At 42.2% G+C, this 17,422-nt stretch overlaps 1 protein-coding gene across 1 annotated transcript in view; it reads left to right on the plus strand.

The window, feature by feature from the left end:
- Positions 1-17,210, plus strand: part of PREP (prolyl endopeptidase) — a 137,758-nt gene extending 120,548 nt beyond the window's left edge. Inside the window, exons 13-15 of the mRNA XM_082855639.1 lie at positions 1,438-1,569; positions 12,870-13,026; positions 16,504-17,210. Coding sequence (XP_082711765.1) covers positions 1,438-1,569; positions 12,870-13,026; positions 16,504-16,798 — 584 coding nt within the window. The 3' untranslated portion in view covers positions 16,799-17,210. The remainder of the gene's footprint in view (positions 1-1,437; positions 1,570-12,869; positions 13,027-16,503) is intronic.
- Positions 17,211-17,422: the final 212 nt, after the last annotated feature.

Raw genomic sequence — 17,422 nt, forward strand, 5'->3', positions numbered from 1 at the left:
AACTTTTCTAGTTAGACCCTAGCATCCTGAACCTCAATAAATCTAGATTTCATTCTGTTAATTGAGTTTAAAATTTAATGCTCTTCAAAATATTATTATTCCTGGAAACTAAGTAATCCTAGCCATCTTAATTCACCAATACTTTCTTATTAAAATCTTAATAACATTTGTTTTGATATGAAAACATTTCTTCTGAAAAAATTTCTTCAGTGGCGCTGCTTCATCTTTAATTGAATTTCTGCAAAAATGGTTAATCTCAAATAGCTAATTAGATCTATGTCTGCTTTTTGTTCATTTCATTGGCAGTTATTTCAGACATCCTTTCCTTTGCGGGCATGACTTTGACTTTTGGCCTTTACTTTTGGCTATCACAAGGCCTTACAAATGTTCCTCTCTTTAAGTGGTTTCTTTGTTTGGCTCTACACTGGAATGGCTTCTAGATGAGAAAGCCCAGATTCTCTGAGGAGATGCTTGAGATCCTCTTCATTCAAGCATAGAGAAACTAATGGGCTGCTCTGTGCAGCACCACGTCCCCACCTAATTCCTACCTAAGTTCCTTAAGCACCCGTGGGCAAAGTCAGAGAGCTTCCTTCTCGTAATCACGTCCCCACCTCAGACTCCGGCAGAGAGGAGGGGTGAGAAGTGCACCTCTCTGCGCAGAGCACTTTATTTTTAAATTTATTTATTTATTTCATATTTTATTTTTGTCTGCGTTGAGTCTTCGTTGCTGTGCACAGGCTTTTCTCTAGTTCTGGCGAGCAGGGGCTACTCTTCGTTGTGGTGCACGGGCTGCCCATTGCGGTGGCTTCTCTCGTTGCGGAGCGCAGGCTTCAGTAGTTGTGGCGCACGGGCTTAGTTGCTCCGTGGCATGTGGGATCTTCCTGGGCCAGGGATTGAACCCGTGTCCCCTGAACTGGCAGGCAGATTCTTAACCACTGCGCCACCAGGGAAGTCCGCGCAGAGCACTTTCATCTTCCCAGGGAGGGGGCAGCGCACTCACCCCCATTGTCGCATGCTGTGTGGAACTCGAGGACTGGACTCTGCTCTGGGTCTTGTGTCAGTTTTGAGTTCAGCTCCTCCCAAGACACAGGCTCTTTTTGTTGACGTGCTTTCACATTTTCATTCTCATGGTTGTCTGACGTCATAACAGATCATCTCTTCCCTTTGGGGCATTTGCCTTTTAAGTTCTAAGAGGTTTTAGAAAAATACAAAGGCACCATATGGATTAGCAGTTGTGGTACTGATGATGGATTTCCACAATGCATAACAAAATTTAAATGGAGGCATTTTTCTAAATGTAGTGGTAGTCCATTGTTTAGGCTGATCAGTAGTTGAAACTATGCCCTATCATCATTTGAATTCCCCTTAGGTTAAAATGTGGTTGTTTTTTTTTTCCTGTTTTGTTAATTAACTGTCTTTCACTTTGGCACATTGTAGGTGGTATCCTGGCCAACAAACAAAACTGCTTTGATGACTTCCAGTGTGCTGCTGAATATCTTATCAAGGAAGGTTACACGTCTCCCAAGAGGCTGACTATTAATGGAGGTTCAAATGGGGGCCTCTTAGTAGGTGAGAACTGGGTTTCTTATTCATTGTACTTTACTAGTTAACTCTTGGAGTTTTCAGGTACTCTGATTTACTTTGGCTCATGGATGGGAGCAGTGGTACAGAAAAAGCAAAACCCATTTGTATTTGGGCATCTAATTAATGACATTTGAAGACACAACTACTGACTCAACTCATCATAGCCTGAAAAGCCCTTCCTCCTCCCTGTTCTGAGCTCTATCGGACTGGACCGCAATTCTTACCCTTCCCTCTCGCGCTCCCCACAGACTGGACCCACAGGTCTCTAGGGCTCAGTCAGCACATGCCTGAGCCTAATAACACACCTCTGACTGTGTTACCCAGAACTTGTAAGCTGTGATAAGCTGTGATCACCACTAAACATTTGGTGAATACCTGTGCCATGGGATGCTAGATGCTGTGGGTTCAGAGAAATAAGCCATGAAGGGCAATGAGGTACATGCAAAGATGCATCCACAGCTTCATAGTCATGAAATAGTTCACAGTAATGTTCACCCTTGCTGAGCACCTTGCCAGGCTCAGTGCTGAGCCCTTGACACGCACATGGCCTGGGAGATGGGGACAGGTATTATCCCCATTTTACAGAGGAGGACGCTGGGGCACTGAAGAGGTTGAGTGGCTAGTGTGATGGTGGTGCTGGGGTTGATGCTTAGCACCGTGGCTTTAGATTCTGCTCTTTTAATTTCTATGTGGCGCTGCCTCTAAGTGGATTTTCCTAATTTTTGGTAGTTAATGAATTTTTACTTTTCTTTTCGTCTCTCAACAGTACTTAACATTGTAATGAGCATTTATAGTGGTCCTGAACTTTGCTTGCTGGGTCCCACATCCAGTGTCCTTAGGATACGAGGGGCCGTTGTACAAATGGGGAAGGGCACAGACAGGCTCAACCCAAAAAGCACATGTGGCCGTTTTTAGCTTTCAGTCCACTGCTGTCAGGGCGCCTTGTCACATTCACTCCGTTTCCTTGTCTGAAATTTACTGACTTGTGTCAAAACCTGAATTCCTGGCCTTATGACTCCTTTACCCCAATGGAATATAGTCCTGGAAAAAACATTTTCCCAGGGAGGTAAAATAAATCTATGTCCAAATAATTTGTTTAAATTTGGAAAGGGTAGAGATGTGGCCGAGATGGCAAAGTAGGAAAACCCCTGAGCTCACCTCCTTCCACGGGCACACCCAAATTACAACTATTTACAGAACAACTATGTATGAGAACAACCTGAAGACTGATAGAAAAGACTTTCCACAACCAAAGAAAGATATAAAGAAGGAAGCACAATGAGATGGGTAAGGAGGGGCAGATGCATGAGATGGGTAAGGAGGGGCAGATGCACAGTATAGTCAAGACCCACAACCTCGGGCAGGCAAACCACAAATGGGAGGATAATCACAATTGCTGAGTTCCTTCCCAAGGAGAGAGGGGTTTGAGACCCACATCAGGCTCTCCAGTCCAGAGGTCCTACACCAGGAAAATGAGCCCCTAGAACATCTGGCTGTGAAGGCCAGCGGGGCTTACTTTGATGAGAGCCAGAGGGCTGTGGGAAATAGAGACTCCACTCTCAAAGGGTGCACACAAAATCTCACATGCTCTGAGTCCTGGCACAGAGGCAGTCATTTGAAAGGAGCCTGGTCAGATTCCTTTGCTAACCTTGAAGAGCCTCCCAGAGGGGCAGGAGGCAACTGGGACTCCTACTGGGGACACAGGTGCTGGTGGCAGACATTTTGGGGAACTCGTTCTACCACAGGGACACTGGTGCTGACAAGCACCACTCTGGATCCTCTCTCTGGCTGTTAGCACTCCACCACCAGCAGACTGGCACCAGCTCTGGTCATGCAGAGATCAGACCTTGCCTATCAGCATGCCCAAAGTAGTTGGCCCTGCCCCAACAGAAGGGCCCGTGCAGCCTGCATAGGAGGCACCCCTAGAGCATGTAACTCTGGTCACCAGAGGGAAGTCTGCTGCTGGGCCCTACAGGATATCACCTATATTAGGGATACTTATCCAAGCTCAGAAAACATAACCAACCTACCTAATACACAGAAATAAACACAGAGAATTAGGCAAAATTAGAAAACAGAACTATGTTCTTAAACTAAGGAGCAAGATAAAACCCCAGGAAGAGAACTAAGCAAAGTGGAGATAAGTAATCTTATCCAATAAAGAGTTCAGGTAATGATTACAAAGATGCTCAACAAACTCAGGAGAAGAATGGATGAAGACAATGAGACATTTAACAGAAAGTTAGAAAATATAAAGAAGAGCCGGAAAGAGGTGAAGAATACAGTAACTGAAATAAGAAATATACTAGTAGGAATCAACAATAGATTAGATGATACAGAGGAATGGATCAGAGACCTGGAAAACAGAATAATGAAAATCATCCAAGCTGAACAGAAAAAACCGTTCTAAAAAATGAGAATAGCTTAAGAGACCTCTGAGGCAACATCAAGCAAACTAACATTCACATTTTAGGGGACCAAGAAGGAGAACAGAGAGAGGGGCAGAGAACTTACCTGAATAAATAGCTGAAAACGTCCCTAACCTGGGAAAGGAAACAAACATCGAGGTTGAGGAAACACAGAGAGTCCCAAATAAGATGAACCCAAAGAGGTCCACACCCAGACACAGAGACTCTTAAAAGGAGCAAGAGAAAAGCAACTAGTTACTTATAAGGGAGCTTCCCTGGCTCTAGAAGAAATGTTAAAAGGCCTTCTCTAAGTGGAAAAAAAAAAGACCACAACTAGAAATATGAAAATTATGAAAGGAAAAAAAACTCATTAGTAAAGGTAAACATCAAGATAGTAGATCAGCTACTTACAAAGTCAGTAAGACGTTTAAAAGACAAAGTAGTAAAATCATCTATATTCACAATAGTAGTTAAGTTGATACACAAAACAAAACGTTTTAAAATATGACATCAAAACATTAAATATGGCAGGGGGGGAATATAAATGCAATATTATTAGAAAGTATTCAAAATTAAGAGCTCATCAACTTAATCACAAAGATACAGAGGTGGTTACGTATGAGCCTCCTGATAACCAAAACCAAAAATCAATAGTAGATACACAAGCAAAAGAGAGAAAGTAATCCAAACATAACACTAAATATAGTCATTACATCACAAGGGAAGAGAGCAAAAAAGAAGGAACAAAAAAGAACTACAAAAACTACCAGAAAACAGTTTTTTAAATGGCAGTAAGTACATACCTATCAACAATTAATTTAAACGTAAATGGACCAAATGGTCCAATCAAAAGATAGAATGGCTGACTGGATAATAAAATAAGACCCAACTATATGCTGCCTACAAGAGACTCACTTCAGATCCAAAGACAGACACAGACTGAAAGTAAGGGGATGGAAAAAGGTATTCTATGCAAATGGAAACACAAAGGAAGCTGGGGTAGCAATACTCAGACAAAATAGATTTAGACAAAGTTTGTAACAAAAGACAAGAGCATTACATGTGATAAAGGGGTCAATACAAGAAGAGGATATAACATTCATAAATATTTATGCACCCAGGAGAAAAGGGAACCCTCCTACACTGTTGGTGGGAATATAAATTGTACAACCGCCATGGAGATCAGTATGGAGGTTCCTTAAAAAACTAAAATAGAACTATGATGTGATCCAGCAATTACACTCTTGGGCATATGTCTGGAGAGAACCATAATTCGAAGAGATACATGCACCCCAGTGTTCACTGTGGCACTACTTACAATAGCCAAAACACAGAAGCAACCTAGTTGTCCATCGACAGAGGAATGGATAAAGACAACATGGTACATGTATACAATGGAATATTACTCATCCATAAAAAAGAATGAAATAATGCCATTTGCAGCAACATGGATGGACCTACAGACTGTCAAACAGTGTAGGAAGTCAGACAGACAAATATCAATATGATATCACTCATATGTGAAACCCCCAAAAAACGATACAAATGAACTTGTTTACAAAACAGAAGCAGATTCACAGATCTCAAAATCAAACTTACGGTTACCAGAGGGGAAAGGTGTGTGGTGGGGGGGGATAAATTAGAATTTTGGGATTAACAAATACACACTACTGTATATAAAATAGATAATCAACAAGGACCTAATGTATAGCATAGGAAACTCTACTCATATTCTGTAATAACCTATATGGGAAAAGAATCTGAAAAAGAATGGATATATGTATATGTATAAATGAATCACTTTGCTGTACACCTGAGACTAACACTGTAAATCAACTATAGTAAAATTAAAATTTGAAAGATATTTATGCACCCAACATAGGAGCACCTAAATGTACACGGCAAATATTGACAGACCTAAGGGAGAAGTCGAGAGTAAAACAGTAACAGGGAACTTTAATACTCTACTTACATCAGTGGATAGATATTCCAGACAGAAAATCATTAAGTAAATACTGGCTTTAAATGACACATTAGATCAGATGGACTTTAAGAACATTCCACCCAAAAGCAGCAGAATACACATCCTTTTCAAGTGCACATGGAACATTCTCCGGGATAGATCATGCTAAGCCACAAAACACGACTGACTAAATTTAAGAAGATTAAAATCACATCAATCATCTTTTCTAACCACAACAGTATAAGATGATTAGACACTAACTACAAGAAGAAAACTGCAAAAAACAAACACATGGAGGCTAAACAATATGCTCCTAAACAACGGGGGAGGGGGGGTCACTGTTAAATCAAAGAGGAAACTTAAAAATACCTGGAGACAAATGAAAATGGAAACAATGATCCAAAATCAATGGGATGCAGCCAAAGGAGTTCTAAGATGGAATTTTATAGCATTATAAGCCTGCCTCAGGAAACAAGAAAAGTCTCAATCTAACCTAACACCTAAAGTAATTAAAATAATAAAGATCAGAGCAATAATAGAGTCTAAAAAACAATAGAAAAGATCGATAAAACTCAGAGCTGGTTGTTTGAGAAGATAAAAAGCTAAACCTTTTACCAGACTCATCAAGAAAAACAGGGCTTCCCTGGTGGCGCAGTGGTTGAGAGTCCACCTGCCGATGCAGGGGACACGGGTTCGTGCCCCGGTCCGGGAAGATCCCACATGCCGCGGAGCGGCTGGGCCCGTGAGCCATGGCCGCTGAGCCTGCGCGTCCGGACCCTGTGCTCCGCAACGGGAGAGGCCACAACAGTGAGAGGCCCACGTACCGCAAAAAAAGAAAAAAGAAAAAAAAAAAGAGAGGGCCCAAAGAAAATCAGAAATGAAAAAGAAGTTACATCAAACACCACAAAAATGCAAAGGATCATACGAGATTACTATGACTAATTATACACAATAAAGTGGACAATCTACAGGAAATGGATAAATTCCTAGAAACTTACAATCTCCCAAGATGAATCAGGCAGAAATAGAACGTATGAACAGACCAATTACCAGTAATGAAGTTGAATCAGTAATGTAATTAAAAAAAAAAAAAAAAACTCCCAGCAAACAAACAGTCCATGACCAGATGTCTTCACAGGTGAATTCTACAGAACATTTAGAGAAGAGCTAACACATATCTTCTCAAACTCTTCTGAAAAACTGAAGAGAAAAGAGCACATCTGAACTCACTGTACAAGGCCAGCAGCATCACCCTGATACAAAAAACAGACAAAGACATCACAAAAAGAGGAAATTATAGGCCATTATCACTGGTGAACACAGATGTGAAAATCTTCAAAGTATTAGCAAACCAAATTCAACAACACATTAAAAGGATCATACACTACGATCAAGTAGGATTTATCCCAGGGATATAAGGATGGTTCAATATCTGTCAATCAACCAGTGTGATAAGCCACATTAACAAATTGAAGAATAAAAACCATATGGTCATCTCAATAGATGTGGAAAAAGCTTTTGACAAAATTCAACATCCATTTGTGATTAAAAACTCCTAGCAAAGTGGGTATAGAGGGACATACCTCAACATAATAAAGGCCATGTACGACAAGCCCACCACTAACATCATACTCAACAGTGAAAAGCCAAAAGCATTTCCTCTAAGGTGAGGAACAAGACAAGGATGCTCACTCTCACCACTTCTATTAACATTGTATTGGGAGTCTTAGCCCCAGCAATCGGACAAGAAAAAGAAATAAAAGGAATTCAAACTGGAAAAGAAGTAAAACTGCCACTGTTTGCAGATGACATACTATGTATAGAAAATCCTAAAGATGCCACCAAAGAACTAATAAATGAATTCGGTAAAGTTGCAGGATACAAAATTAATATACAGAAATCTGGATTTCTGTACCTTAAACTATCAGAAGGAGAAATTAAGAAAACAATCCCATTTAAAATTGCATCAAAAAGAATAAAATACCTAGGAATAAATCTCACCAAGGAGGTGGAAGACCTGTACACTGGAAACTGTAAGACACTGATGAAATTGAAGATGACACAAATTAAAAGATGTGCCATGCTCATGGATTTGAAGAATTAATATTGTTAAAGTCACCCTACTACCCAAGGCAATGCATAAGATTCAGTGCAGTCCCTATCAAAATACCAATGGCATTTTTCACAGAACTAGAACAAATAATTCTAAAATTTATTTGGAAACACAAAAGACCCCAAATAGCCAAAACGGTCTTGAGAAAGAAGAACAAAGCTGGAGGTATCATGCTCATTGATTTCAAACTATACTACAAACTCTAGTAAGCAAAATAGTATGGTACTGGCACAGAAACAGACATATAGATCAATGCAACAGAAGAGACAACCCAAAAATAAACCCACACATATATGGTCAGTCTAAAACAGAGGAAGGAAGAATATACAATGGGGAAAAGACAGCCTCTTCAGTAAATGGTGTTGGGAAACCTGGACAACTCCATGCAAGAGAGTCAAACTCTACTGCTTTCTCACATCATATGTTAAAATAAACTCAAAAAAATATTTAAATGTAAGAACTGAAACCATAAAACTCTAAGAAAACACAGTACTCTCTTTGACATTGGTCTTCACAAACTTCTTTTGGGTATGTCTCCTCAGGCAAGGGAAACAAAAGCAAAAAACAAATGGGACTATAACAACCTAAAAAGCTTTTGCACAGTGAAGAAAACTATCAACAAAATGAAAAGACAACCTACTGAATGTGAGAAGGTATTTGCAAACAATCTATCTGATAAGAGGTTAATGTCCAAAATATCCAAAGAACCCATACAACTCAACATCAAAAACAAACCCAATTAAAAAATGAGGGCTTCCCTGGTGGCGCAGTGGTTGAGAGTCCGCCTGCCGATGCAGGGGACACGGGTTCGTGCCCCGGTCCGGGAGGATCCCACATGCCGCGGAGCAGCTGGGCCCGTGAGCCATGGCCGCTGAGCCTGCGCGTCCGGAGTCTGGGCTCCGCAACGGGAGAGGCCACAACAGTGAGAGGCCCACGTACCGGAAAAAAAAAAAAAAAACAATGAGCAGAGGACCTGAATAGACATTTTTCCAGAGGGGACATACACATGGCCAATAGGCACATGAAAATATGCTGAACATCACTAATCATTAAGGAAATGCAAATCAAAACCACAATGAGATACCACCTCACGCCTGTCAGTATGACTAGTATCAAAAGGACATCAAATAACAAGTGTTGACAAGGATGCAGATAAAAGGGAACCCTCATGCACTGGTGGTAATATAAATTGGTTACAGCCACTATGGAAAGTAGTATGAAGTTTCCTTAAAAGTTAAAAATAGAACTACCGTATGATTCATCAATTCATCTTCTGAGTTTTTTCCCAAAGAAATCAAAACCACTAATTCAAAAAGGTATGTACCCCTATGTTCACTGCAGCATTATTCACAGTTGCTAAGACATGAAAGCAACCTAAGTGTCCATTGATAAATTAATGGATAAAGGAGGTGTATAATAATACATACAGTAGAATATTACTCAGCCATATAAAAAAAGAATGAAATCTTGCCATTTGCAAGAACATGAATGGACCTAGAGGGTGTTTTGCTAAGTGAAGTAAGTCACACAGAGAAAGACAGATACCATATGATTTCGCTTATATGAGGAATCTAAGAAACAAAACAATTGAACAAACATAAAATAAACAGACTCATAGATACAGAAAACTAGTGGTTGCCAGAGGGGAGTGGGGTGGGGCGGTGAATGAAACAGATGAGGGTGATTGAAAGGTCCAAATTTTGTTATAAAAATATCACAGGACTTCCCTGGTGGCGCAGTGGTTGAGAGTCCGCCTGCCAATGCAGGGGATACGGGTTCGTGCCCCGGTCCAGGAAGATCCCACATGCCGCGGAGCGGCTGGGCCCGTGAGCCATGGCTGCTGAGCCTGCGCGTCCGGAGCCTGTGGTCCGCAACAGGAGAGGCCACAGCAGTGAGAGGCCCGCGTACCGCAAAAAAAAAAAAAATCAGAGATATAATGTATAGATAACATAGGGAATATAGTCAATAATATTTAATAATTTTGTGTGATGACAGATTGTAAATAGACTTACCATGGTGATCACTTTGTGATGTATAAAAATGCCGAATCACCGATTTACACCTGAGACTAATATGTTTTAAGTCAGGTATACTTCAATTTAAAAAAAGAAGAAAGAAAGAAATGGAGGGACTAACCTGGCAGTCCAGTGGTTAGGAATCTGCACTTCCACTGCCAGCGGCCTGGGTTCCATCCCTGCTCTGGTCAGGGAACTAAGATCCCACAAGTCGTGTGGCTTGTGGAAAGAAATCGAGAAAGGAGATGGAGAATATTCTTATGTACCGAATAACTACAAATTTGATTTGTTCACTCGCCAAATATTTACAGAGCACCAAGACGTGCTGGGCATTTTTCCAGATACTGGGCATATGTCAGTAAACGAAAGAGACAACAGCTCTGCCTTCGTGGAGCTTTTGTTCCAGTCAGAGGAGGCAGACGATATGCCCAAGGCCAGCAATGGGCCCCAGAGGCCCATGTCTGCGGCTGGGCACAGAGAGCAGGGGAGAGAGATGGGAGAGGTTAGGGGTGGGGGGAGGCCAGAGCAGGCAGGACCTCGTGGCCCATGCAGAGAGCATGGTTTACTCTGTGAAATGAGAAGCCTTTGGGGGAGTTTTGAGCAGAGGAGTGTCATGATTTGACATGCTTTTTTTAAATCGGGATCACGCATTGATCCCGTTACTGTGTTAGGGTAGACAGAAGGGGAGGCAAGGGCAGAAAAGCAGGAGCCCAGGTAGGTGGCTTCTGTCCCAGGGAGAGAATATGGTGGCTTGGACCTGGGTGTGGCGATGGAAGTAGTGAGAAGTGGTCTGATTCTGAGCATATTTTGAATTTGAGCCAACTGAATTTGCATATGAATTAAATATGAAGTGTTAAAAAAAGAACTAAGGGTGAATCTAAAATTTTTAATGGGAAAGGACATTGAAAATACCATCTGATTTTAGTAGTGGGAGAATTGTGTTGTAACTTACTGGTTCATCCAATAAAACTCCATTTTATTTTTGGAGTTTTATATTCAGGAATTCATTTATGCCTTTTAACAAACTAGGTCCTTTAAGGGACCTTCAGAGATGGAGTTCCTCCATCAGGATGCTGAGATGCTTATTTAAAAAGAACAGTTTCCAGATTCCTGCGCCTCCCACCTCTGAGTGGGAGAAAAGGATCTGCAGGGGTAGGACTCAGGTTTCAGTATCATGAATCAGCACTGAAATCAGAACTGGGGTGGGAACAGTTTTTTGTCAGAGGCAGCAAAAGTTCACATCCCTTGACTAACTCCTAGTTGTGCCAGCTTTGATCTTACTTCCTCCCAAAGCCTCCCCAACCTCCGTACTCTGGCCTACGCCCTACTTCCATAGCACCCGTATTTTCTCAACAGTAGTGATTGCCACACTATAATTGCCTGTTCACTTCTTTATCTTTCCCACTAAATTATTCACTGACATATCCCCAGGCGTAGTGCCAGGCACATGGCAGGTGTTCAATAAACATTTATTGAATTTTCCAAAAAATAAGTTTTCAAGTGTACAGAGAAGAGTATTCTTACAACAGGACAAGGAGGTGTGTCAGCATCGGTTAGAGCTCTGAGCAGGGTTTTAGGCGCTATTCTGCTTTGGGCTGTATGAGCCGTTACTGCTCACAACATTTCTGATGCCAAATGTGGGAAGGGGGGCATACCACGCCAGCCAATTCTCCAACTCCCCATACACCACCTGGGTGTCTTACAAGTCAGTTCAGTTCTGACACTACCCAGAGTTAGCACAGACCCAAAAGGGTGAGGGCTCAGTCCCATAGGACTGCCCCCACTGCAGACACCAATCACAAGTTCTGGACCTCCCATACTTCTGACTCACAGCTATAAATCGGGGGTTCCCATGTCCCCCTCCCCTTTCCTTACGTTTACCAGTTTGTTATAAGGGATAGAACTCGGCAACAGTCAGATGGAAGAGATGTGTAGGATAAGGTATGGGCGGCGCACGCAGAGCCTCCACACTCCCTGTTAGCGCACCACCATCCCAGCACCTCCCTGTGTTCACCACCCTAGAAGCTCCAGATTTCATTGTTTGGTGGATTTTATGGAAGTTCTATTATGCAGGCAAGATTGATTAAATCAGTAGCCGTTCATCACTAACTTGATCTCCACCCCCTCTCCTCTGCCCAGAGGTCAGGGGTGGGACCAGAAGAAGATCCAATCCTGTAATCACATGGTTGGTTCCTTGGGCAGCCAGCCCCCATCCTGAAGCTATCTGGGGACCCACCAAGACCCATCTCATTAGCATGGACTCAGAGACGGTTGAAAGGGGTCAGTTATGAATCATGAGAGACACTCCTCTCACCCTGTCACACAGGAAATTCCAAGAGTTTTAGGAGCTCTGTTCTAGGAACTGGGGACAAAGAGTAAACAGGTATTTCTTATTGTGTCACGATATCACAGGCTAGTTTTCAGATCCTGAACAAGTTCGTTAACCTCCTGCATCACCTGTGAAAGCAGCTGGGGATGGGAGGAGGGGACACAGGTTTTACAGAAAGCCCTAGAGGTTTTCATATAATGTTCCTCCATTGAGATTCACTTTGAGGAGTAAATCTCTACTACTGATGACAATACCCACCCCTCCGATATATTGGAAGGAGGGGGAGAAGCTTGTGGGCTGTTGGGCAAGTGATTTCTGATGGTTTCTTTCTGTGCTCTTGGAAAAAAGACAACCAGGGTTCTGAAAGCATTTAAGTGTTGTTTTGTTCTGTTTTGATTTTGCTTATTACATAGATGTTTAATGATGGACCACCTCCCTTTTCTATCTTGATTTTTAGCTGCATGTGCAAATCAGCGTCCTGACCTCTTTGGTTGTGTTATTGCCCAAGTTGGAGTAATGGACATGCTGAAGTTCCATAAATACACTATTGGTCACGCCTGGACCACTGATTATGGGTGCTCAGACAACAAACAACACTTTGAATGGCTCATCAAGTAAGGTTTTAATTCATATGACATATTTGTGTTGCTAACAATTTGATACCAGAATACTGAACATAGTCAAAAGGATAAACGTTTGACTCCATGCCCTTCAATATCTCATATTTGCGTGTAATTTACTGCAAAAGTAGGGCAAGTGGTGGGAATACCTGTCTTCCTGGTTTTGATCTGGTCTTTAACAAAAACAACAAACTACAGAGATGTGATGGGCAAAATTTTAAAGGTGGTCCTCCAGGATTCCTGTCCCCTGGTTCTTCAGTCAACCACTAATCTAGGTACTTCCGTGAAGGGACTTTGCGGATTAAATTAAGGTTACTAATCAGCTGACCAGGATAAGGAGATGATCCTGGATTATCCAGTGGGCCCAATCTAATGACAAACCCTTAAAGGCAGAGCATTTTCTCTGGTGGGAGTTGGGGATGCCGCAGAAAGGGAGATGAGAGAGATTGGACGCATGAGGAGGACTAAAGCCACCATTGCTGGCTTTGAAACTGAAGGAAGGGGGGCTGTTCGACCTGAGATCAACCCCAACCAACAGCCATCAAAGAAACAAGGACCTCAGTCCTACAGCCACAGGGAACTGAACGCATTCTGCCAACAGCTGGAATGAGTCTGAAGTAGATTTTTTTCTAGAACTTCTCGATAAGTGCCCAGCTAGCCAACACTTTGATTTCAGCCTTGAGAGAGCCAGAGAACCTAGTTGAGCCAAGCTAGACTTCTGACTTATAGAACTGTGAGATAAGAAATCCATGTTGTTTTTAAAAGCTGCTAAATTTGTGGTAATTTGTTAATGCAATTAAAAAATAATTTTTAAAAAAAAGGTCATTATAACTTACATATATATGGGATTTCTTTTTCTAAATTAAGAAATAAAGGGCTTCCCTGGTGGCGCAGTGGTTGAGAGTCCGCCTGCCGATGCAGGGGACACGGGTTCGTGCCCCGGTCCGGGAAGATCCCACGTGCCGCGGAGCGGCTGGGCCCGTGGGCCATGGCCGCTGAGCCTGCACGTTCGGAGCCTGTGCTCCGCCAAAAAAAAATAAATAAGGAAATGAAGAGGAATATATGCAAGAACAGTTAAACTTTTTTTGTGCTCTCAGTATAACCACATATATTTGAAACTACAGGTTGCATTACTGAAATGTTCGTATCGCTCAACACTTTGGCGATAACAGTGAGAAAATGGCAAACATTTAGATTCTCCAGACTGCAAGCTACATTCTTTTTTGGCTCCTCACTCTCTTTACTTCCCACATGTAGGGGTTTTTGGGTTTTTACCAGCAGTATTTAGGAATTACTCTTGGAATAGCACCAGCAGCCTATGTCCCCTCTCCCCAGTCTCCTCAGTCAGTTATAAATTTTGATACAGTAATTTCTCAAGTCAGGTTTTTTTCCTTCATTTGATGTGCTTTGTATGGTTAGCTCCACTTAGAAATTCAGCTCAAATGACTTGAATTTTTTTAATTGAATACTTTTAAACTACTCAATTCTGTTCTGTAGGAGGGGGAAAGTTTAGCTTTTAAAATACACAGGTAGCCTCACTGACACATCCTGGTGAAAGCTGAATATTTGAAGAAGCCATAGTTCCAATTAACTTTAAGAAAATATGCACTTAGCGGGGGATAAGTCCCATTTAAACTCAGTTGAAAATACTGAGTTAATTGTATAATGAAGGCAACAAAATATTTGCTGGAACCTGATACTTCTGAAATTAATTTGAAAGCAAAAAAAGTTCTAAATATTTTTTCTCTCAAGATGTCTGTGATATTCCTATTTCAGACTTTATAATTTTTTAACCTAGCACCACCCACAGAGCTGTATTTTCCTCTTACTTGCTACTCCCAATGAACAGAGAGCTCAATCCAATATATTGAAGGGGGTCCCCCATGCCCCTCAAAATTTAAATTTCCAAGTTTGTGAATGGCTGGGAAAAATAAAGCCTAACAGACTTTTGTTCTACAGAACTTCTCAGTCTTGAATGTATAAATGTGGCACGTGAATCTTGAGGTGGGGAGAGGCATTATTAGTAGGCAGAGTTTCCAGACATGTTTTCCCATAGAACTAACCCTTATCTGGAGGACTGGGGTTGATCCAGAAATACTCTGCAATGAGAGCAGAAAACAGACCCATTGGTACCCCCATCTTATCTATTAGGAGACTAAACCCCAGAAGGTTTTAGTCTTAGCTTGGTTAACTGAGTAGAAATTTTACTATTTTTGCCTATTTACCCTCCAAAATAAAACTCTACTAAAACAGTTTAATTCATTAATACTGAACACTTTGGAAAACATGACACCCATATGGACTAAAATGTAAAGAAAAAGTATCCAGAGATGTCTTTCACTTAACTATTATCAATCGCTGTTTAATTTGATTGTACTTATGTTCTTAAAAACCTTTTTGTTAACTGGAAACTTATCTTGTGCTTCAGAAGGTGTCTCCTCCACTAACTTTCTCACCAGTGGCCAAAGGCAGTTTCTTTCTGCAGGACTGTGAGCCAGCAGGGGGTCAGCGGCTTAGGTTCCCTGGTTTCAGACAGGAAGCTAGGCCCAGAGGGGACCCGTGGTCTTCCTAAGACTGCCAAGCTGAGCTCAGAATAAAGGTTTTATAGATACTAAACAGGCAAAAAGCTGCTGTACACTGGATTTCAAGTTCTTCAACAAAAGAAAGGCTTGCACCCATTCTATTCACAATCAGTGATTTAAAAGAACAATCAGGGCTTCCCTGGTGGTGCAGTGGTTGAGAGTCCACCTGCCGATGCAGGGGACACGGGTTCTTGCCCCGGTCTGGGAAGATCCCACATGCCGCGGAGCAGCTGGGCCCGTGAGCCATGGCTGCTGAGCCTGCGTGTCCAGAGCCTGTGCGCCGCAACGGGAGAGGCCACAACAGTGAGAGGCCCGCGTACCGCAAAAAAAAGAAAAAAGAAAAAAAAAAAAGCTACAAGGATATATTGTACAGCACAGGGAATATAGCCAGTATTTTATAATAACTTTAAATGGAGTATAATCTATAACAATATTGAATCACCTGAAACTAATATTGTAAATCAACTATACCTCAATTAAAATCTTTTCATGTAAAATATAAACAAAGGGACAGTCAGTCCACTTTGTAGCAGTGAAAAAGTCTGAAGAGTATGAAAATATTCACCTCAAGACAGTCAGTATGTACATACTTTGGGTTGTTTCAACAGCCCTGTTTCTTTCTTACACAGGCTTCCAAAGTGGGAGCGAAGTAAACGACACAGCTCCCCAGCTTCCAATAGCCCTGGCCAGTCACAGCCTAAACGGTGAGGTGATGTAACTTAGTCTGCAGTGGTCACCCATGGACCACTTGGCTGCAGGCCTCACTGCTGGTGACGGTAGGCAGGTAGACGACGCAAGTCACTATGCCCACTGGTCCCCGTGATTATCCTAGTGGACACACAACTCTCATTTTGATATCCGGCCTCATGAAAGTGCCTTTGCCTTTCAGATATTCTCCACTGCACAACGTGAAGCTACCAGAGGCAGACGACATCCAGTACCCGTCCATGCTTCTTCTCACTGCGGACCACGACGACCGCGTGGTCCCGCTTCATTCCCTGAAGTTCATTGCCACCCTTCAGTACCTGGTGGGCCGCAGTCGGAAGCAGAACAATCCCCTGCTTATCCACGTGGACACCAAGGCGGGCCACGGGGCTGGGAAGCCCACGGCCAAAGTAATAGAAGAAGTGTCAGACATGTTTGCATTCATAGCACGCTGCCTGAACATCGACTGGATTCAGTAAATGGCATTTCCCACTGCCTCTGACCGCTGCGGAAAACCTCAAGGGCTCTCACACCATTAAAACCGAGAAACCACTGGGCGTAATGCCTCCCCACACGAACACTGTTCCTGCACTCGCGGACTGCAGCTGAACAGAACTGCCGTGGGAATTTTATCTTTTCTAGGCTTCTCCTTTTTAGCAGGCCCTTGGCGTTTCTTTTTCCACCCTGTGCAGGCACATATTTTAAAAGGAACAAAAGGCATGTTCGGATAAATAGCTAATGGCAGCCAACACATTGTGAATATTAGATTGCTGAATTCAGAGTCATGGTCAGGCATACTTCATATAGAGCACCTCAGTGAAATTTGCTTCTATAACTATAACCAATACACCTTTACATAAATGTGAGACTTGTTCTCCTGAAAAAGACTTCTTTGCCACAATAATAAATGTTATTTAAGAATGAGAGGCTTTATTTCTAGTTCCTTTGTGTTGAGGAGCAACCCCAGAAGTGCAGTCATTCTGCATTGCGTCCTGTCATTTGTCTATGGGAATAAGCAATGAAGTCATAGACTGTAAGCGCTGCACGGAGGCGGAGTGCGTCCATCTAGCTCCCTTGTTTATGGTGAGGAAGCTATTAGGGGT

The sequence above is a fragment of the Leucopleurus acutus genome (genome assembly GCF_964270905.1).
Source record: "Leucopleurus acutus genome assembly, chromosome: 15".
In the NCBI taxonomy this organism is placed as follows: domain Eukaryota; kingdom Metazoa; phylum Chordata; class Mammalia; order Artiodactyla; family Delphinidae; genus Leucopleurus; species Leucopleurus acutus.